Genomic DNA, 21,827 nt, shown 5'->3' on the forward strand with positions numbered 1-21,827 from the left:
CTTTCTTTCTTTCTTTCTTTCTTTCTTTCTTTCTTTCTTTCTTTCTTCTTTCTTTCTTTCTTTCTCTTTCTTCCTTTCTTCCTTTCCTCTTTCTTTTTTTTGAGACAGTGTTTTGCTCTGCTGCTTAGGTTGGAGTGCAGTGGTGAGATCACAGCTCACTGCAGCTTGACCTCCTGAGGCTCAAGCACTCCTCCCACCTCAGCCTCCCAAGTAGCTGGGACAACAGGAACATGCTACCATGCCCAGCCAATTTTTTGTAGAGATGGGGTCTCACTGTTGCACAGGCTGGTCTGGAACTCCTGGGCTCAAGTGATCCTTCTGCCTCATTCTCCGCAAATACTGGGATTACAGGCATGAGCCACTGCACCTGGCCTGGCTTCTTTTCTTAAAAAAAAAAAAAAAAAAAGTTAGTCATTGAAAGAAATAATCATAGCCATTGGGAAACTTACTTTCCTAATACATTTTATAAAATGGTATGCCATACAAATCTCTTATAAGTGACCTGTGTCCTCATATGGCCTAGTTTAGAAAATACGGCGTGGTGGTCAGGGTGGAGAAGACCCTCTGACTATTGAATGAGTCTGAACAGGATGTGGCTCTCTAATAAGAGATTCAGTTAAACTTTTTATGCTTTTTCTCCAGAGTACATGTCTACCATCTTCTTGGTTGTGCTATGATTGGCAAACACTAGCTGTTACTAAGAGCTCTGAAGGTTTTGTTTGGCATTTTGTGGATTGAATCACACTGGTCATGATGCTTGTTGTAAAGTTATGAGCTTTAAGATGACTTTTGCATTCATGACTATATCAAACAGTAGTTGCTGGCAGTGGAGTAGTCTCTGGCATTCTTAAAAATATTTTATCGCTGAGCCTCCTGAGGCCATTTAGATACTCCAGGAAATCCTCCTTTATGTGACCTCTTTCGTATTCCTTCAAAAACGAATGGCTTTCTTCTGGGTCTTTCACAAAGACCACAGGCCTTGGAAACTCCGTAGAGGTGGTGTAGATATCCAACCTCAGTCATAATTCTTGAAGGAAGCAGGCATATGGCATGAGTCAGATGGAAACGGGACCAGAGGGTGCAGTCTGCAGCCCGCAGGCCAAACCCACCAAATCTGCTCTGCAGGTGTGTTTATTTCATTTATATGTGTTTCTTTTTTAAACATTTAAATCAGTTGCCAACCTGCAAAAACCGGGAATTTACACTTCAAAAAGTCTGGATATATGGCTTGTCTTGAAAAACTGGAATGATTTGGAATTGGAAATTCCAAAATTAGAGTGGTTTGGCCAGGCTGGAAATCCTTACTTCTGTATCTGCAACCATCAGTGAAGCTGAGAGCTGTTCCCTTCCAGATGGGCAGGGGCTGTCCGTGTGTGACCCTGCCATCTCTCATCTCACATGTTCATTTCAGTTGCCTTCATGATTCATGGGTATGAGATTATGAGATTGAGAATATCATGGTTATGAGGTTATGAGACTGAGTATAAAAGGCATAGTAAATAGTTACAAAGGAGACAGCCTTTTACATTTGGATCACATGATCTCTTTGATCAATAAATGAGACACTTAAATCAACAGACAAGAAATGAGTTGATCATCTTTGTGATATGGACAAAGAAAAACAACGAAAACTGTCCCTAGTTGCACAGGATGTAGCATTGTTCTCCTCTGATAGCTCTTTGTTGAGTCTATTGATTCAAATACCATGTGAGTTGGGTGGAAGGAAAATCTTTTTTTGTTTTCTCATTTTTAGAGGCAGTCTCTCTCTCTGTTGGCTGGGCTGGGGTGCAGTGGTGCAATTATAGCTCACTGAAACCTCAAATTCCTGGGCTCAAGTGATCCTCCTGCCTCAGCCTCTGAAGTAGATAGGACTACAGGTGCATGACACCATGCCTGACAAATTAAAAAAAAAATTTCTTTTTGTAGAGATAAGGTCTTGCTGTGTTGCCCAGGCTGGTCTGGAACTTCTGGCCTCAAGCAATCCTCCTGCTTTGGCCTCCAAAAGTGCTAGGATTATAGGCGTGAGCCAACACACCCTGCCCTAGGCCACTTCTTAAATGATAAATTTCATCACCATCCTGGAGGAGCACATCATTTGTTCCTGAACTTTCTCCTGCCTCCCTTTGAACTTTGAGAATGAGAACCAAATGGTCTGAATATAACATTTCTCTGGGTAGCATGTTTGACACATTTGGAATACAAAGAATGCTTCTGCCTTTAATCTTGCTTTGTGCAGCTGCACAGAAAAGATCGTTTAACACTCTTCTTTATATTTTGTATTTTGGGGGAATTCTACTAGGAAACTTACGATCATCTTTTGGAAGTCCCGGTCACGCGGGAGCAGTTAAATCACTATCGGAATGTGGCTCAAAATGCTCGAAGTGAACTTGCAGCAACTTTGGTCAAATTTGAATGTGCTCAGTCTGAGGTAAGAAAATGCATCTCCATCACTCAGAAATGGGCCTTCTTAGCTTCTTATAAAGTGAAACAGATCACTCCTGTAACCCCAGCTCTTTGGGAGGACGACGCAGGCGGATCACGAGGTCAAGAGATCCAGACCATCCTGGCCAACAGAGTGAAACTCTGTCTCTACTAAAAATATAAAAGTGAGCTGGGCATGATAGTGAGCATCTGTAGTCCCAGCCACTCGGGAGGCTGAGGCAGGAGAATCGCTTCAATCTGGGAGGTGGAGGTTGCAGTGAGGCGAGATCACGCCACTGCACTCCAGTCTGGCGACAGAGTGAGACTCCGTCTCAAAAAAAAAAAAAAAAAAAAAAGGAAACAAAGTAGGAGTGATTAGAAATAGGACAGTGGATATAGATTTAAAGCTTTTGGCAAAGTTGAAACATGCTCTCTTTGTGCCTATCACCTAGAATTCCTGAAAAGTTACGCATTTGCCAGACTGTAAAGCCTGGTGGCTTGGGCTGAATTCTGGATCTCAGAGGAGCTATACAGCCTTGAGAGATCTGAGGGCGCCTGAAGATGTTAAGTAAAGCTCCATGGGCCTCAGAGAACTTTCAGCATCTCTCAGAATATCTTCCTTTAATGTGGATTGCTTGCAATCTGGAGTTCTTAGGAGGGAATTCTGAATCCCTTTCCTGTGTTAGTTCCAACTGGCTGGGGAAATTCTAGGAAGAAGAGTGGGATCCGTCTACCCTGTAGGCTAGCTCAGATTTAGAGTGGAGTTTCTGAGAGTCTTCCTAAACTCATTCTGCTTATAGTCTGGTGGCCCCAAGGAGTTCTAGACTGGCCTGTGATTTCTCACTAAGGCTGCCAGGACCCCGTAGAAAGATGAGTTGGTAATGTGTGTGTGAATGAATGTATGTATGAGCACTCACAGCTCCAAAGAAGTACATGCTTTCATAACGTTTTCTCATAGGGTAGATCTGACATTTTAACTCAATAGGGCACCTATGTTGTTCAGCGTTTTGATATCACAGAACTCATAAAAGTTAAAATGTTTTCTTCATATAAATCCTATAAGGATTTTTCTTTTCTCTTATGTTTTTTTTTTTCCCCAGAAATTGAAATTTTATTTTTCTTTGTCACTCATGGTTAGAGTCCAGGAGATAAGTGTGAGAAATATAGTGACATACTGAGTAGTCTGTGTTTAAGTGGGGAACAGTTACGGCTGTGAAATCACCGACCATGTGATTTGTAGGTTGCTTGTCTAACTGTTTATCAGCAGCAATAACAGCAATACAGATTTAGAAAATGTGGACCATTGCAAAATATTTTATTGCTTATGCAATCAACATCATAAACTTCTCCTGAATGAGACTAAACAACGTAAGACATTGCTCAATTGGTTTTGGAAAAGATAGATTATAAAGTCAATTATTTAGGCATAATTTCTCATTTGGTAATACAGATACAAATATTAGAAAAGAAAATAAAGTTAGATTAAGTCACGAATAAAAGAGTGAACATTTAAATGATGGCTTTGGGTTTCTTAAAGATGCTTCAAACTTAGGTTGTTAAAGTGTTTTTTTTTTTAACTTCTTTTCCATGTTAGCTTCGAGACCTCCGATCCAAGATGCTTTCTAAAGAAGTCTCCTATCAAGAATTGAAAGCTGAAATGGAGAGCTACAAGGAAAACAATGCCAGAAAATCATCTCTCCTTACCTCTTTGAGAGACAGAGTTCAGGAGCTAGAAGAAGAATCAGCAGCACTTTCCACTTCTAAAATCAGAACAGAAATCACAGCTCACACTGCAATCAAGGAGAACCAGGAATTAAAGAAGAAAGTTGTAGAGTTAAATGAAAAATTACAGTAAGGATACTGCAACATATTTTTCGCTTTAGCTAGCGTTAAAATACTAGCTTCTGAAAGCAAACTATGTCTTTGAACGTACTGGCATTTTGCATTACTTGGCCCCGAAACTCAATTTGAAAAAAAGTTATTGACCTCAAATATCTTTGGAGTCTTGACAAATTTTTCCAAGGCTCATTTCTAAATGTCATCAAGAGTCTTAACAAATACAGCCTTGTCTTAAACATGTTTCTAGGCTATCAATTAGGGCTGCAAATGCTTATTTACACAATTTGGAAGATTCCTTTAAGTAGAGGTTAACCCTGAGGTGGTGGGGTAGTACACAGAGGTAGATGTTTATTTAGAACCCAGTTATAAAAATATCCCAGAAGCTAGACCACTCCAGATCACACTGAACACTCCTCATTAGATTTTATTACTAGTTTACGCAGAGAAGTCATGAAACCTAGGTTTTCCACACTTCATTTTGACAAGAGGTGATTATTGAGACAAAATTGGGAACAAGTTGTTCCTAAAATATATTTTAAAATTCTATGAATGACTTAAATGTCTTTAGTAATGAAATACATTGTATTTATTTTACTTATTCCATTTAAAAAAAATAACCCAATACTTCCAGCCCCTGTCCTCTTTCTCTACTTCCACTTACAGCAAAAACTCCTTAAACATTGCATGTATGGCCAGGCGTGGTGGCTCACACCTATAATCCCAGCGCTTTTGGAGGCTGAGGTGGGCAGATCACTTGAGGTCAGGAGTTTGAGACCAGCCTGGCCAACATGGTGAAACCCCGTCTCTACTAAAAATACAAAAATTAGCCAGGTGTGGTGCCGGGTGCGGTGCCGGGTGCCTTTAATCCCAGCTACTCAAGAGGCTGAGATACGAGAATTGCTTGAACCTGGGCAGGTGGAGGCTGAAGTGAGCTGAGATCACATCACTGCACTTCAGCCTGGGCAACAAAGTGAGACTCTGTCTCAAAAAACCCAAAAAAAACCCCCAAAACATTGTATGTATTCATGGTCTCCAATTTCTCTTCTCTCTCTGGAATCTGCTCCACTGAAACCACTCATTAAGGTCATCAGTGGGTGCACAGTGCAAGTTAAATGGTCAGTCTTATCTTATTTGACCAATCAGTAGCATCAGTCACAGTTGATCTTTTTCTTTGAACCACCTTCTCCTTCTCTTGGCTTCCAGGACCTTACACATGCCTAGGTTTTTTCTTTTCTTTTCTTTTCTTTTTTTAATCTTACCCTTCTAGTTAGTGTCTTTCACTGTTTCTCCTCATCTCTTTTGCTTTCAAATACTGGAGTACCTCAGGGATCAGCCCTTGAATCTCTTCTCATTTGTATCTAAATTTACTCCCTTGGTGACATCATTTAGTTTCATGGCTTTAAGTTTCTAAATGCTGGTGACTCCCACACTTCTGTGTCTAGCCTGGATCTCTTCCCAGAGCTCAAGAACCACATATCTTATTAGCTACTGTACATCTGCATGTGGATCTCCGACAGGCATCTCAAACTTAATGTGTCCAAAATGGAGCTCCCAGTGTTCCCACAAAATCCTTCTGCACTTCTCTTCATCTCATGTGATCATAATTCCATTCTTCTAGTTGATCATATCAAAATTCTTACTATCAAACTTCGTTCTCTTTCTCTTTCACCCTCCATGTCTGATTGTTCAGCAAATCCCCTCATATCTATTTTCAAAACAAATCTAAATTTTGTCAGCTTTCCATTATCACATTTATTGTCACTAATTTGGTCCAAGCCACCATTAACTCTCACCTGGAGAATTGTAATATGTATCTATTACAGCAGCATCCCCCTCCTGGTACTAATTTCTATCTTAGTCGGTTTGGGCTAACTAACATATTAACATAAATTAATAACATATACTAGGTGGCTTAAAAGACAGAAATTTAGTCCTTTAGTTGTGGAAGCTGGGAAGTCCAAGATCAAGATGTTGGCCTATTCAGTTCCTGGTGAGGGTCCTCTTTCTGGTTTGTAGATGAATGCCTTCTTGCTGTATCCTCACATGGCAGAGGGAGAGATCACCTCTCCATGCTCCTCCTCCTTCTCCTTCTCTTTCTCCTTCTTCTTCTTCTTCTTCTTCCTCCTCCTCCTCCTCTTCTTCTTCTTCTTCCTCTTTTTTTTTTTTTTTTGACAGAGTCTTGCTCTGTTGCCCAGGCTGGAATGTAGTGGTTGCAATCTTGGCTCACTGCAACCTCTGCCTCCCGGGTTCAAGCAATTCATGTGACTCAGCCTCCCAAGTAGCTGGGATTATAGGTGTGCATCACCAGGCCCAGCTAATGTTTTGTATTTTTAGTAGAGATGGGGTTTTACCATGTTGGCCAGGGTGGTCTTAAACTCCTGACTTCAAGTGATCTGTCTGTCTCAACCTCCTAAAGGGCTGGGATTACAGGGATAAGCCACCACACCCAGCCGGTGTCCCTTCTTATAAGAGCACTAGTCTCATTCATGAGGGTGCCACTCTTATGGCCTAATTACCTCCTAAAGGCCCAACCTCCAAATATTATACCGTCATATTGGGAATTAGGACTTCAACATATGAATTCTTGGAGGACATAAACATTCAGGTCATAGCAGTGGTTTCCCTACCTCTGACTGTGCCCCCTACAGCCAGAGTGATCCTGTTAAAACACAAATTAGATCATATAAATTCCTAGCACAGAGTCCTCCAGTGACTTCTCTTCTCACTCAGGGTAAAAACAGTGTTTTCTACGAACCAAAAGGCTCATCCTGACCTGGTTTTGCTACCATTCTCTCCTTTATTGTTTCTATTCCAGATCACTGGCTTCTTTGCTGTCCCTTGAACCTGACAGACCTGATCGTACTTCAGGACCTTTGTAATTGTTAATTTCTCTTCCTGGAAGGCTCTTCCCCCAGATATCACATGGCTGACCCCATTTTCTTTAGGGCTTCACTCAGATGGCACTTTCCAAGTGAGATGTTCCATGAATAACATATTTTAAAATGTACTCCTCTAATATCTCTTGCCCCTCTTTCCTTCCTGCTTAATTTTTCTCTCTAGTCCTATTATACTGTACTATACCTTTTACATATACTCATATTTTGATTATTGTCCATCTTTCCAAATAGAACATAAGCTCCATGAGGTCAATAATTTTTTTTTCAGAGATGGGGGTCTCACTGCCCAGGCTGGCCTGAAATTCCTGGGTTCAAGTGATTCTCCCACCTCAGCCTCCCTAGTAGCTGGGACTACAGGTGCACACCACTGCGCCTGGCTGGATTTGTATCTCTTTTGTTTACTATTGTATCTTTAGCACCTTTAATGGGGCTTGGTGTATGGTAGGTACTCAATAAGTATTTATTAAATAAATGAGTAATAAAAACACTATATGCATATTGTAAAAAATATTTTTTAAATACAGAAAAGTGTCAAGAAGAAATTAATAATTACTTAAAAGCTTTTGGTTATAGAAGAGCTATAATTAATATTAATATTTTATTGTATAGATTTTTCAGAAGATCATATACAAATGACTTTAGGTAGTGTACTATTTTTACTGAATCATATGTTGTAAATATATATAATTTATATATTATATATATTTATATAAATTATATACATATTTTTTAAAGACAGAGTCTTGCTCTGTCACCCAGGCTGGAGTGCAGTGACATGACCTCAGCTCACTGCAGCCTCCACCTCTTAGGTTCAAGCAGTTTTTATGCCTCAGCCTCTTGAGTAGCTGGGATTACAGGCGTGTGCCACCACTCCCAGCTAATTTTTGTATTTTCAGTAGAGATCGGGTTTCGCCATGTTGGCCAGACTGGTCTCGAGTTCCTGACCTCGAGTGATCTGCCTGCCTTGGCCTCCCAAAGTGTTAGGATTACAGGAGTGAGCCACTGTGCCTGGCTATATGTTGCAAATATTTAAAAACTCATTTAGCATATACTTTTATTTATTTACTTATTTGAGACAGGTTTTCACTCTGCCACGCAGGCTGGAGTGCAGTGGTGCAATCATAGCTCACTGCAGCCTTGACCTCCTAGGCTCAAGCGATCCTCCCACCTTAGCCTCTTTTGTAACTGGGACCACAGGTGCATGCCACTATACCCAACTGATTTTTAATTTTTTTTGGTAGAGATGGCATTTTGCCGTGCTGCCCAGGTTGGTCTTGAATCCCTGACCTCAAGCAATCCTCCCACCTTGGCCTACCAAAGTGCTGGGATTACAGGCGTGAGCCACTGTGCCAAGCCTGGTACATAATTTTAAATGACTCATTATATTCCATTGCTTGAAATATCATAATTTACTCAATTAATTACTTTTGCTATTTCTACAGGCTCTTAGGTTAGTTCCACTAAAAAAATTACTATAAACCAAGCTGCAATGAATATCTATATGATTCATATTTTTACATTTCTGTGATTATTTTCTTAGGGTAGATTCTTGAAACTTTGTTGGGTCAAGTGAATTGCAAATAGAAATGGAAGTAGTCTAGAGACCTTTGGAATGGAGAAGAAAGATTGAAATCTTGGGGTTAATGTATGGAATCATATATGTAAATTGATCAGCACCATACAATTAATTATGCCTTTCCTGGGTCCAAAAGACTGAAGAGTTTTACTTTTCATATGCTAAAATAAGAACTCAGAGACAGCAATGTTAGTCTTTCATCGTTACACATTTTTCTAAATAGAAATCTGATATGCTTTGAGTATCTGCAATTACATGCTTTGTTACTCTTTGAATAGATCGAAGGAATTTGCAGTAAACACTCAACATGGTAAAAAGGAAAAGCAATAATCATGTTTATTATCTTGGATATTTAAAAAATGACACTAAATTACTGAAATGATTCTAATTTGCCTTTAAAGTATGCCTGTTTTTGACGATCTCTTAGTTGCTAACATTTAAAGCATTAGAAATAGACCATACTATTTCAACAAACCTATCTGAGATTTGAAATAATATATTCATAATAGACCACAAATTTCCTTTTTCCTTGACTGGCCAATTCTAATACTCTTCCAATGCTCTTTTTTTTCCTTTTATTTTTAGTTGACTTGTAATAATTGTACATATTTATGGGATATGGAGTGATATTTTGATATATGTATACAATGTATAATGATCAAATCAGGGAAATTAGCACATCCATCATCTTGAACAGTTATCATTTTTATGTGTTGTGAACATTCAAAATCCTCTCTTCTAGCTATTTGAAAACTAAATTCTTGTTAACTGTATTCACCTTACTATGCTACAGAACACTAGAACTTACTCCTGCCATCTAGCTTTATAACTTTATAACCATCTTTATAAGTTTATAGCCATTGACTAACCTCACTGTATCCTCCTTCATCCGCTACCTTTTCCAGCCTCTAATAATCAAAATTCTACTCTGCTTCCATGAGTTCAGTTTTTTTTGGCTCCTACTTATGAGTGAGAACATGAGGTAATTATCTTTCTGTACTTGACTTATTTTGCTTAACATAGTATCCTCCAGGTTCTTCCATATTGCCACTCCTGACAGGATTTCATTCTTTTAAAAGGCTAAGTAGTATTCCAGTGTGTACATATATCATATTTTTTCCCCCTATTCACCCACTGATGGGCACCTGTGTTGATTCCCTGTCTTGGCTACTGTGAATAGAACTGCAGTAAACATGTGGGTTCAGACATCTCTTCAATATAATGATTTTCTTTCCTTTCTTGCAATACTCTTTAAAGACTGAGGGCATGTGAAAACTCGTAATGAACTTTGCTGGTGATTGAACACATCTCTTTTCCAGAGGCGAGAACCTTCTCTGCTTTTGATGTATTTGTTATTATAGTTATGCCTGGCCACGAACCAGGACCCTTATAAATAAATCACTGTATTGTAAAGTTTGAAAATAAAATGAAGCTTGATCCTCTAGAACCAATGTGGTAGCACTGTCCTTCCCCATGAGGCCCCAGTGAAGACCCATGGCTATGTGGATTGTGAGCACTGTGCTCCAGACACGTGCCTCCATTTTTAGAGATCCTAAAGGGTTGAGGCTAAGGGAATCCATTTCCCCTCCTGTTACTAAGTCCACAATGCCTTGAAGATTTCCTTATATTTCTGCAAAGCATAGGTGTCCCAAAATTGCTGCCACTTTTCTCCTTCCTTTTTAGGGCTTTATAGGGCTTCTGTGACAATAATTTGCTCTGTGTCTGGGAAACTGTGTTGCGTTGAAAACGACAATTATTTCCCCCAGAGAGCTTATATTCTGACTTGGTTTGATGAATGTTATCTTCCATGGTGTTAAATTCTGACTTGCTTGTTATTTGCCTAACAGAAAGTGTTCAAAAGAAAATGAGGAGAATAAGAAACAAGTTTCAAAGAACTGTAGGAAACATGAGGAATTTCTGATTCAACTGCGTGACTGCTTGGATCCAGACGAGAGAAATGACAAGGCATCAGATGAAAATTTAATTTTAAAGGTATCTGTATGCAGATTAAAAAGTCTATAAATGTAGTGGTGATTCTGACGTGTGGCATGAAAGGAAGTGCTGTGGTTGAGTTTGAGTGGGGGTGGCAGGAGAATGGCACAGTAGCCCAAGTGTAGCATTAATTAACTGTGTGACTTGGGACAAGTCATATCACCTTCCTGAGCCTCAATTCCAAGATCTTTTCTAGCATTATTAGAATTAATTATTCTCCAAAAGAGATAATGGCTTTGTCTAAAATATATTTAGGTTGTCATATACAATTAATTACTCATTTTAACCATTTGCTTTAGGGAGATTTTTTCCTTTTAGTTACAGCCAGACATATACTCACACAAAACCAGCTGCATGTCATTTTTAGGATACTGATTGAGTGTGAGTTCTAAAGTACTGTAAAAATTTACATTAAAACCAAATAGTGGCTGGGCATGGTGGCTCACGACTGTAATCCCAGCACTTTGGGAGGCCCAGGCAGGCAGATCACCTGGGGTCAGGGGTTCGAGACCAGCCTGGCCAACATGGTGAAACCCCGTCTCTACTAAAATACAAGAATTAGCAGGGCATGGTGGCGGGCACCTGTAATCCCAGATAATTGGAAGGCTGAGGCAGGAGAATCACTTGAACCAGGAGGCGGAGGTTGCAGTGAGATCAAGCCACTGCACTCCAGCCTGGGCCACAGAGTAAGACTCTGTCTCAAAAAAACAAACAAAACAAAACAAAAAAACAAATAGCAAAAATTCTACTTTAATAGTAGATTACCATTAAGCCAGAAATAAATAATATTAACTGAATGATTCACTTGGCCCATAGTGCTTCATTAGGATGCCTGAAAGTATCTGAGTGCTCATGGTTCTCTTTGGCTATTTACAAACCTTTCATATCCTTGCTTCCTGACAGATTTCCATACAGTCGTTTTTTTATGTTTGTTTTTGTTTGTTTGTTTGTTTGTTTGGTTTAAATTTAGAGATAAGATCTTGCTCTGTCACCCAGGCTGGAGTACAGTGGCATGATCCTAGTTTACTGTGGCCTTGACTTCCTGGGCTCAAGTGATCCTCCTGCCTTAGCTTCCTAAGTAATTGGGACTACAGGCGTGCACCACGTCTGGCTAATTATTTTATTTACTTAGAGACGAGGTCTTGCTATGTTGTCCAGGCTGGTCTTGAACTCCTGGCCTCAAACAATTACCCCACCTCTGCCTCCCAAAGTACTGTGATTGCGGTTGTGAGTCACCATGCCCAGCACCCATGCGTCTTTTTTTTTTTTTTTTTAAATGGAGTTGAGGTCTCACTATATTGCCCAGGCTGGTCTCTAACTCCTGGGCTCAAGCGGTTCTCCCACCTTGGCTTTCCAAAGTACTGGGATTATAGGCATGAGCCATCATGTCTGGCCTATCATGCAGCCTTTTTAAAATGCAGCCATTTTAAAAAGTCATCTCTCAGGTGTCTACTAGTGAGCTTCCCAAACGTCCTCTCTGAAAGCCGCAAGATGACTTCATTCGACTTTGGGAGTATTCCACCTCATGGATGGGTTTTGATAGCTGGGACCATGGGTCCACCTGATGCTCTCATGGGTGCTGGATGCTTCTCCTCCTGCTCTCTATGGCTAACCTGTGACCGGGAGCTCGGCTGTAAAAGTCCACTTGTCATTTGAGAATTATCTTTCAAACCAAATGATGGGGAAAAGAAAAGGGAATTCAGAAGCTCCTTCCGTGACACCCTTTTCTCTATCAGACACAATCTCCCGGTGCTAATCTGGGTGTTTCATCATGCCCTTGTCTTTTCTGTATTTCTAAGGCTTTGACTTCTGGGGTCTTGCTGAGCTGGAAGAGCCTGCTCTTCCCAGCAGAGCTTTCACGTGTGAACTGACCAATCCGGAGCCCACTCCCCAGTCACCTCCTACAACTGGTTCTTACCTTCAGGCTATTGCCCCTTGCCCTAAGTCCCCCAAATAGCTCGGATCAGCCCCTACACCCCAAGAGCCACTGAAATCATTCAATAGTCAACCCTAAGTCTGCTTACTCTGTTTTGCTTATTCCTTCCTGTGGAGGCGACAATAAAGTCTCTGGCCAGCTTTTCTCCCGTCTTCTGCCTCCCGACTGGCCCTGGTGCTTCCCCATGGCCCTGCGTGGTGTGGTGGGTTTCTTCCACTTGGGAAAAATGAGTAAGAAACCATCTTTTTGATGGCAATTTCCTCCTGGGATTTGTTGGCTTCAGCTTAGCTGAACAGTAATGGAATCTATATTTCACGACAGAGGGTAGGAATCGGGAGCTTTGGCATCTCCGCCACCTGAGCAGGTGCCTGTCTTAAAAAGAAAAAAAAAAAAAATTGCCCAGATCAGGAAGTCTGCTGTCTTGACCGAGACTGCAGCCTCATTAGGTGTTCCTCCAAGAACAAAATGGCTCTGGTTTCAAAACTGTTCCTTCGCTTTCACACGCCCTCATAAACACGTGTGCGCACGCATTCCCAAGGAACCATGCATTCCTAATAATTTGACATTCATTCCTTCATTTCGCAAATATTTAGTGAGTGCTTACTATATGCTAGACACTGTTCTGAGTGCTGGAGAGAGAGCAGTGAATGAGACAAGACTATGTCTATGCTCTCCTAGAGATTTCGTTTTCAAGGGGTAAGGATAGTGAAGAAATAACCAAATAAATATGTACGATTGCTCCACATGGTGAAAGGTGCAATACAGAAAAACCAATTAGGATGCAGGGATACAGAGGGAAGCAAGTCACGGGTGTCGGAGACCGTCTGAGGAGCGCCCCCCTGAGGTCGGGAGTTTTGAGGGCTATTGAGGAGCGATCATGCAAACGTGAGGAAGAGTGTTGGAGAGAGAGGGGACAGCGTGAGCTGGGAGTGGGGCTCCATGTTTTCAGAGCATTGAGGCTCAAAGATACATCACTTCCACGGAGAGTCTCAACACAAATGCTGGCCCTGTCCTGAGGGGTCTCAAGTCACCCTACAGGCCTTCCCCTGGCCCTACAGAGTGAGTTTGTCTGTGTGGCTCCTTCCCTGAGGTCAAGGAGCCTGCTGGCTTTTATTTTCCCCTTGTAAATCTTATAAATGCTCCCAGTTAACCATTCCAGTGCACAACATAGTAAGCAAAAGCCCTGCTAATCTCAATTCCCTATGATAAACACTGAGCTGTTATTCAGAATTTTCCTATGCTTATATTAAATAGAAGAATATATATATATATATTTAAAAAGCATGGCCCTGTGTTCTCTGTATTTCCTCCAGTGCCACATGGTGTCTTGACTGCAGTAGGTCTGAGTGGACATGGGCTGAAGGCAGGTCCCTTGCTTCATCGCCTACTGTAGCCTCTGTAGAGCTTCGCCTTACCTGGTGTATTTAGCAGCTAGAGGTTTGCTAATGTGTGTTCCCTCGGGACGCTTTTGGCTTCATTATCCTTGCCTTGTGGCCACCTTTTGGATAATTTGAATTGGACTCCCAGGTCTAAAACAGAGTTTAGAGGCTGCCTTTGAAAATGTGACCTTTCGAGTCCATGCAGGGATAGTGCTCTTACATTTTTCATATGATAATGCTGTCTATAGATTGTGAGTTGCTTAGAGAAAATGTATGAAATTGTTAATTTTTATAGGACAGCTGTAATTGCTTTCTCTTCAGCTTAGAGAGCTGTGCAAGGAAAATGAATTCGTGAAAGGACAAATTGTTATTCTTGAAGAGACTATAAATGTCCATGAGATGGAGGCAAAAGCTAGCAGAGAAACGATCATGAGGCTGGCTTCAGAAGTCAACAGAGAGCAGAAAAAAGCTGTCTCCTGTACTGAAGAGAAAGACAAGCTGAACCAGGTACGATATGTGAAGTATACGTGTGCATCTGGGATCATGTTGAGGAAGTAGAAATGGAAGAGATGGATGTCAGATAAGTGCCCTAGAACTATTGATGACAATTTTTTTTTTATTGATCACAATTTTAAGAGCCTGCACTCAGCAGAAGGGTTGGGGACGACATGGGACAAGGTGACTTGAACAGGCTATTGGCTACATGTACACTTAAAAATTTTAATTGTAATTAATTAATTAATTAATTTTTGAGAAGGAGTCTCACTCTGTCATCCAGACTGGAGTGCAGTGGCGCTATCTTGACTCACTGCAACTTCCGCCTCCTGGGTTCAAGCAGTTCTCCTGCCTCAGTCTCCCACGTAGCTGGGACTACAGGCGCCCACCACCATGCCCAGCTAGTTTTTTGTGTGTTTGTTTGTTTTTTGAGACAGAATCTTGCTCTGTAGACCAGGCCAGAGTGCGGTGGTGCGATCGTGGCTCGCCGAAGCTCTGCTTCCCGGGTTCTCGCCATTCTCCCGCCTCAGTTTCCCTAGTAGCTGGGACTATAGGGACTCGCCACCATGCCTGGCTAATTTTGGTTTTTTGTATTTTTAGTAGAGATGGGGGTTTCACCGTGTTAGCCAGGATGGTCTAGATCTCCTGACCTCATGTTCCGCCAGTCTCGGCCTCCCAAAGTGCTGGAATTACAGGCGTGAGCCACCGCGCCTAGCCTGATTTTTGTGTTTTTAATAGAGACAGGGTTTCACTCTGTTAGCCAGGCTGGTCTCGACTCCTGGCCTCAAGCGATCCATCTGCTTCGGCCTCCCAAAGTGCTGGAATTACAGGCGTGAGCCACTGTGCCTGGCCACACTTTTTTAATAAATGGGAAAAAGAAATACAAAACACTTAAAAGTAAAGAATTTGTAGAGAAGATGTCTTACTTTAGTTAAATTATAGGATCTTAAAAAGTTTAAATTTAATATATTTGAACAAATAGGTAATATATTTACAAGAAACAAAATTCTAAATGTACAAGAGTATATGGTGAAACATGTTCCCCATACCCTCTCCCCAGCCATCTGGTTCTCTTCAGAGGCAACCTCTCTGTTAACAATTTCTTTCTTTTAAAACATTTTTTTTGTAGAGACAGGGTCTGGCTATGTTGCCCAGGCTGGTCCTAAACTCCTGGCCTCAAGTGATCCTCCCACTTGGGCCTTCCAAAGTGCTGGGATTACAGGCATGAGCCACTGTGCCCTGCCCCAGTGATTTCTTATATACTCTTCTGGAAATATTTTACACACATACACATGCTCTTTTAATTTCTTTTTAACACAAATGTTGACACACTCTGCACACTATATTTTTCTCTTTTTATTTATATTTTAACACAAATGACAATATCCTATACATTATTATCAATACAGGTATTATGAGTAATCTTTTATCATTCTTCATGTGGGAGGATATATCAGTAAGACAAAATCCAAGAAGTAGACTCGCTGGGCCAAAGGACATGGACCTTGTAATTCTGACAGATATTGCCAAAGGGAAGTGACTGAATTATAAACTTTTATTTACACAATGAATTGGCTGATCTTTTCAAATGATTTGCAACCTATCTGAGCATGGGACTTAATACCATATATATTTTTTAACACTATATAATCCCTTAATTATAATTTTGTGATAAAGAAATTTATCATGGGATTAATAATAATGATTCATTTCCAAAAGTTAAAAAAGAGCTTGTACAATCAATTAGTAAAAGTACATAGGAAAAAAGTGAATGGCAATGGCCTAGCAGATGGAATTTAAGATCAGCTAAGGACTGGTGCTGATAAAGGGAGCCTCCCTGGGGGTGAAGGGCTAGTGGTGGCCCACAGGCTGAGGAGGGGCCTGTGGAATTGGTGGGTGCAGGAGAAGGAGTTGCCTTTTCGGGAATTTCTTTTGGGCCTTCTCTGTCTAGTGACAGCCACACCGAGGTGAGATGGGAAGTTGGAAAGCACAGTCATGACAATAATTTCTATTTTCAATTAATTTCCTGCATCAAAAAGCCCTTTGCACCACTGGCTTTATTCTCCTGACACATTAACTCTGTGGAAAGGGCAACGTTTATTATTGTCAATGCCCTCATGGTCAGCTTGGACTGCCATAACACAGTACCATAGACTGGGTGGCTTAAACAACATAAATGTATTTCTCCAATTCTGGAGGCTGGGAAATCCAAGATCAGGGTGCCAGCATGGTCAGGTTCTGGTGAGGGCCCTCATCCTGCATGTAGATGGCTGCCTTCTCTCTGTGTCCTCACATATCACACAGAGAGCAAGCAAGCTAAGTGCTATGATGTCTCTCCTTCTAAGGGCACTAATCCCATGGTGAGGTTCCCACCCTCAAAACTTCATCTGAACCTAATCACCTGCCAAAAGCCCCACCCACAAATACCATCACATTGGGGGTTAGGACTTCAAAATACGAATTTTGGGGAAGACACAAATCAGTCCATAGTATTAGCTTGGTGCAAAAGTAACTGTGGTTTTTGCAATGACTTTTAATGGCATCAACCTAATAACTTTCCATTATTTTTCACCAACATTTTCTTTTAAAAAATTTTGAATATATAGAAAGGGTTAAGGAATATGACAATGATCACCCACCCACCTCCGCCCAGATGCAACAATGGTTAGCATTTTGTTTTATTTGCTTTATTATTTTACATAAACAATATATATGTTATTGTTTATTTATTGTTACATAAACATAGATATATTTGCAGAACCACTTGAAAATAAGTTGCAGACATCGTATGTATTGCCTCTAACTATGTCAGCATATTTATCCTAAGAATAAGAACATTGCCCTATGTAACCACAATACCACTGCTGCATCTGAAAGTTAACTGTAATGCCGGATGCCATCTGTGGTGGTTTTCAAGCATGCACATTTTTTTTATATGTTTCCTCTTGAGCATGGTCTGGACTTACTGATTCCCTTCTAGAGAATAGAATATGTCAGAAATGATGGATATCACTTTTGATATTAGGTTATAAAAAGGCTGTGGCTTCTGTCCTAGATACACTCTGTTGATCTCTCTGGAATCACTTGCTCTTGAGGGAAGCCAGGGGCCGTGTTGTGAGGTAGATCTAGGGAGAGGGAAGTCAGCTACTATGTGGTGAAGACACTCAGCCACCTCTCGGGAGGCCCACGTGGCAGGGACCTGAGGCCTGTCAGCTACCCTGTGAGTGAGCCCAGCAGGGAATCCTCCTCTGGGCAATCCTGGGGAGGACTGCAGCCCTGCTCAACAGCTTGGCCCTAACCTTAGGAGAGCCCCTGAGCCAGAATTACCACCAGCAAAGTCGTGCCGAGATTCCTGACCCATAGAAACTGTGAGATAATCAGTGGTTGTTGTTTTAAGCCACCAAGTTTGGCTTAGCTAATAATCATCTAGTATCACTCCACATTCAAATTTCACCACTTGCTACAAGAATGTCTTTTCCAGCAGTTTTCTTCCCCAAATTGGGATCCCACCTAGGTTAATTCACTGCATTTGTTGATTGGTTTCAGTTTTTTGTTGTTGTTGTTCTTATTGTTTTCAAACAGCATTGACATTTTGGAGAGTCCAGAGCAGTGGCCTGATTATTTCTTCACTGTGTGGTTTAACTTGTTTCCTGTAAATTTTTTTTTTTTTTTTTTTTGAGACGGAGTCTCGCCGTGTCTCCCAGGCTGGAGTGCAGTGGCGTGATCTCGGCTCACTGCAAGCTCCGCCTCCCGGGTTCACGCCATTCTCCCGCCTCAGCCTCCCAAGTAGCTGAGGCTATAGGCGCCCGCCACCACGCCCGGCTAGTTTTTTGTATTTTTAGTAGAGACGGGGTTTCACCATGTTAGCCAGGATAGTCTCGATCTCCTGACCTCGTGATCCACCCGCCTCGGCCTCCCAAAGTGCTGGGATTACAGGCTTGAGCCACCGCCCCCGGCCCGTTTCCTGTAAATTTAAAAGTTGGATCTAGAGGCTGGATTGGATTCAGGTTAAGGCTTTTGGCAAGAATATTACATATTATTTTTCACGTTGCATTCTATTAGAAGGCAAATAATGTTAGAGTGTTCCACTGCTGGTGACACTAAGTTTGACTACCAATCTCTTTGGTGTAAGTGTACATTTTTTCTCTTCTGCAGTTAAGTTTCTGTGTGGTGATAATCATCAGGTTATTCCTGTTCCCTATGACTTTACCTAGTGATGTTAGCATTCACCGCTTCTTGTCTGGATTAACTATTACATCATGGGTGGCAAAGTGGTGATATTCTAATTTCATCATTCCTCCCATCTATTAGGCGGTATTCTTCTCTAAAGGAAAGCTTTCTTTATTTTCTTTCCTTTTGTTTTCAATTCTATGGACACATGGATTTTTATTTATTTACTGTGTTATAATCAATTATTCTCTTTCAGTGCTCCAAATTCTCCAAATTTGTCCAGCAGAAGCTCCTTCAGGATGTCCCCTGTGATTTTGTAGCATGAGTCCTTTAGTCTCTCAAGTCTTCCTTGATCTCTGGCTGAAGATGTCATCACAGGCTCTCTTGCAATATTCAGGCCACTGAACTAAAACCAGCCAATTCTTTCTTTTTTTGAGACAGGGTCTCGTTCTGTCTCTCAGGCTGGAGTCCAGTGGCGCAACCTCAGCTCTCTGCAACCTCTGCCTCCCTGGTTCAAGTGATTCTCCTGCCTCAGCCTCCCCAGTAGCTGGGATTACAGGCACGTGCCACTACACTTGGCTAACTTTTTGTATTTTTAGTAGAGAGAGGTTTCACCATGTTGGCCAGGCAGGTCTCGAACTCCTCAAGTGATCCATCCACCTTGGCCTCCCAAAGTGCTGGGATTACAGGCATGAGCCACGGCACCCGGCCTACCAGCCAATTATTTAAAGCGCTTTGGTTCCTAATACTGGGAAATGGTACTTAGAAAGCAAAATCAATGATTTGGAAATGTTCATTTATTGAATACTTACCATTAGCACAGTCATTGTGTTAAGTGATCAGAGAGGTTATTCACTTTGCTCAACTTCACACAGCTATTAAATGGCAAAGCTAGGATTTGAACCCAGATCATTACATTATTGTACCTTCAGCAATAATCTTCTTTCCATATATATTCACAGCTACATCCTACATACAAGTCTGATGCCAGAAACTATTTATTAGTCAGTGGAACAATGACAATAAATAGCCACGCAAATGTCCTCAATAAGTAACTTTTAATTCAATTATAGCTAGTAGTTATTAAATTATCAAGATTTGGATATGGGGGGGAGAGGACGGATTAAAAGAGACTTGACTATTAGGAAGAATTTAATATTTATTTATAATAGCACATTCAAAAACCAGAACTTATTCCTCTTTTTATATAAGTGTCTTCACTTGTAAATGACTGATGCAATGTTGTTCAGACTTTGGAAACACATTCACTTTGGGATGAAGTTCCTGCCAAAATCGTAAAAATTGAAAAAAAAGTTATATGGGCAATAAAAAAAACTTGAGGTCTTTAATAAAGTACTTTATTCATAGGATTGTGACTCCCAGAGATTTACTACTCAAAAATACCATCAAGTGGTTTTACTGACACATTAACAGCCTCAGGAAGAGTCTTCATAATGCTTTCTAAAGCTCTGTTTTTGAGGTAGGAAACTTACTTTATTAGTGAAGTCCAGAAGCACTGCAGAAGTAGAAGTAGCCACAGGGCTAGGGTGTGGTTTCTACAGAACTCAGCTTTTCTGATTTGCTTGAAGACTCTACTTCAGTTCCTTCAAGAAAATTTCACAAATAAAAGTCCAAGTGATTTGTCATATATATGATAAATATATTACCTGAAAAGATTTTGGTAGTTTCATATTGCAGTATGTCTTAAAAACTACCAAAGGTTGGTACTTTTCCCATTGGTTTTCTTGAAATAACCTACTGTTGAGGAAAGCAGTCATTTTGCCTGGGCAAGCCACACACCCATTTCCTATGAATTATAGAAGTTAAAATCAGTGAGATCAGAAACTAAACTTCCATGTTGCATTTAATTCTGCTAGCAAGAATTAAAGCTAGGAAATAAAGTGGTATTAGAGTCAGGCAGGCCTGGGTTTGCAATGATGTCAGTTCTGCCTTTTTTGTTAGCTTACAGTGGAATATGTAAGAGAGACACTGCACAGGCCGGATGCAGAGGCTCACGCTTATAATCCCAGCACTTTGGGAGGCCAAGGTGAGCGGATAACTTGAGGTCAGGCGTTTGAGACCAGCCTGACCAACACGGCAAAACCCGATCTCTACTAAAAATACAAAAATTAGCCAAGCATGTGGCGGGCGCCTGTAATCCCAGCTACTCGGGAGGCTGAGGCAGAAGAATTGCTTGAACCTGGGAGTCAGAGGTTGCAGTGAGCTGAGATGGCACCACTGCACTCTAGCTTGGGCGACAAAGCTAGACTCCATCTCAGAGAGAGAGAGAGAGAGAGAGAGAGAGAGAGAGAGAGAGACAAAGAGAGAGAGAGAGAGAGAGAGAGAGAGAGAGAGACTGCACAGAGTGGTTAAGAAGCTGGGCTCTTTAATTAGGCTCCTTGGGTTTTCATCCTGGTTCCAGAATCATGAATCATTTGGCTATGTGATTGCAGCATGTAGCTTGATCTCTTTGGAACTGTTTTTTTTTTTGTGTGTGTGAGACAGAGTCTTGCTGTATTGCCCAGGCTAGAGTGCAGTGGCGTGACCTCGGCTCACTGCAACCTCTTCCTCCTGTGTTCAAACGATTCTCCTGCCTCAGCCTCCCGAGTAGCTGGGACTACAGGCACATACCACCACACCCAGCTAATTTTTGTATTTTTAGTAGAGATGGGGTTTCACTGTGTTGGCCAGACTTGTCTCGAACTCCTGACCTCATGATCTGCCTGCCTCGGCCTCCCAAAGTGCTGGGATTACAGGTGTGAGCCACCATGCCCAGCCTGGACCTCAGTTTTTAAAATCTATAAAATGGGAAAATAAGGCTCTCTTACTATTACATTAGAATTAAATGATAAAATATACGTAAAATACTTAGGATGTGTCTGGCACGCAATTGGCGTTCAGTATTTTAATTTCCCTTTCCTAGTTCTTTACTTTTACCTAGGGATAAAATAAACATGAGATTAATTTAAAGTATAGTCATATGGAAATAGTTCCTGAAAGTAAGAAATGACTAGATGAGATAGATTACTAAAGAAATTACAGACCTCTTTACAATTCTAGAATCATAAAGTTGGAAGTGACCTTCGGGCCATTTAGAATCTAGATCGTCTAACTCTCTATGT

At 41.1% G+C, this 21,827-nt stretch overlaps 1 protein-coding gene across 1 annotated transcript in view; it reads left to right on the plus strand.

Moving 5' to 3' along the window:
* The first annotated feature begins 1,050 nt into the window (after positions 1–1,050).
* CCDC170 (coiled-coil domain containing 170) overlaps positions 1,051–21,827 on the plus strand; it is an 89,574-nt gene continuing 68,797 nt past the window's right edge. The window contains exons 1-5 of the mRNA XM_078001035.1: positions 1,051–1,125; positions 2,300–2,428; positions 4,016–4,272; positions 10,581–10,725; positions 14,362–14,547. Coding sequence (XP_077857161.1) covers positions 1,051–1,125; positions 2,300–2,428; positions 4,016–4,272; positions 10,581–10,725; positions 14,362–14,547 — 792 coding nt within the window. The remainder of the gene's footprint in view (positions 1,126–2,299; positions 2,429–4,015; positions 4,273–10,580; positions 10,726–14,361; positions 14,548–21,827) is intronic.

This window comes from Macaca mulatta, chromosome 4 (genome assembly GCF_049350105.2).
Source record: "Macaca mulatta isolate MMU2019108-1 chromosome 4, T2T-MMU8v2.0, whole genome shotgun sequence".
NCBI classification, from domain to species: domain Eukaryota; kingdom Metazoa; phylum Chordata; class Mammalia; order Primates; family Cercopithecidae; genus Macaca; species Macaca mulatta.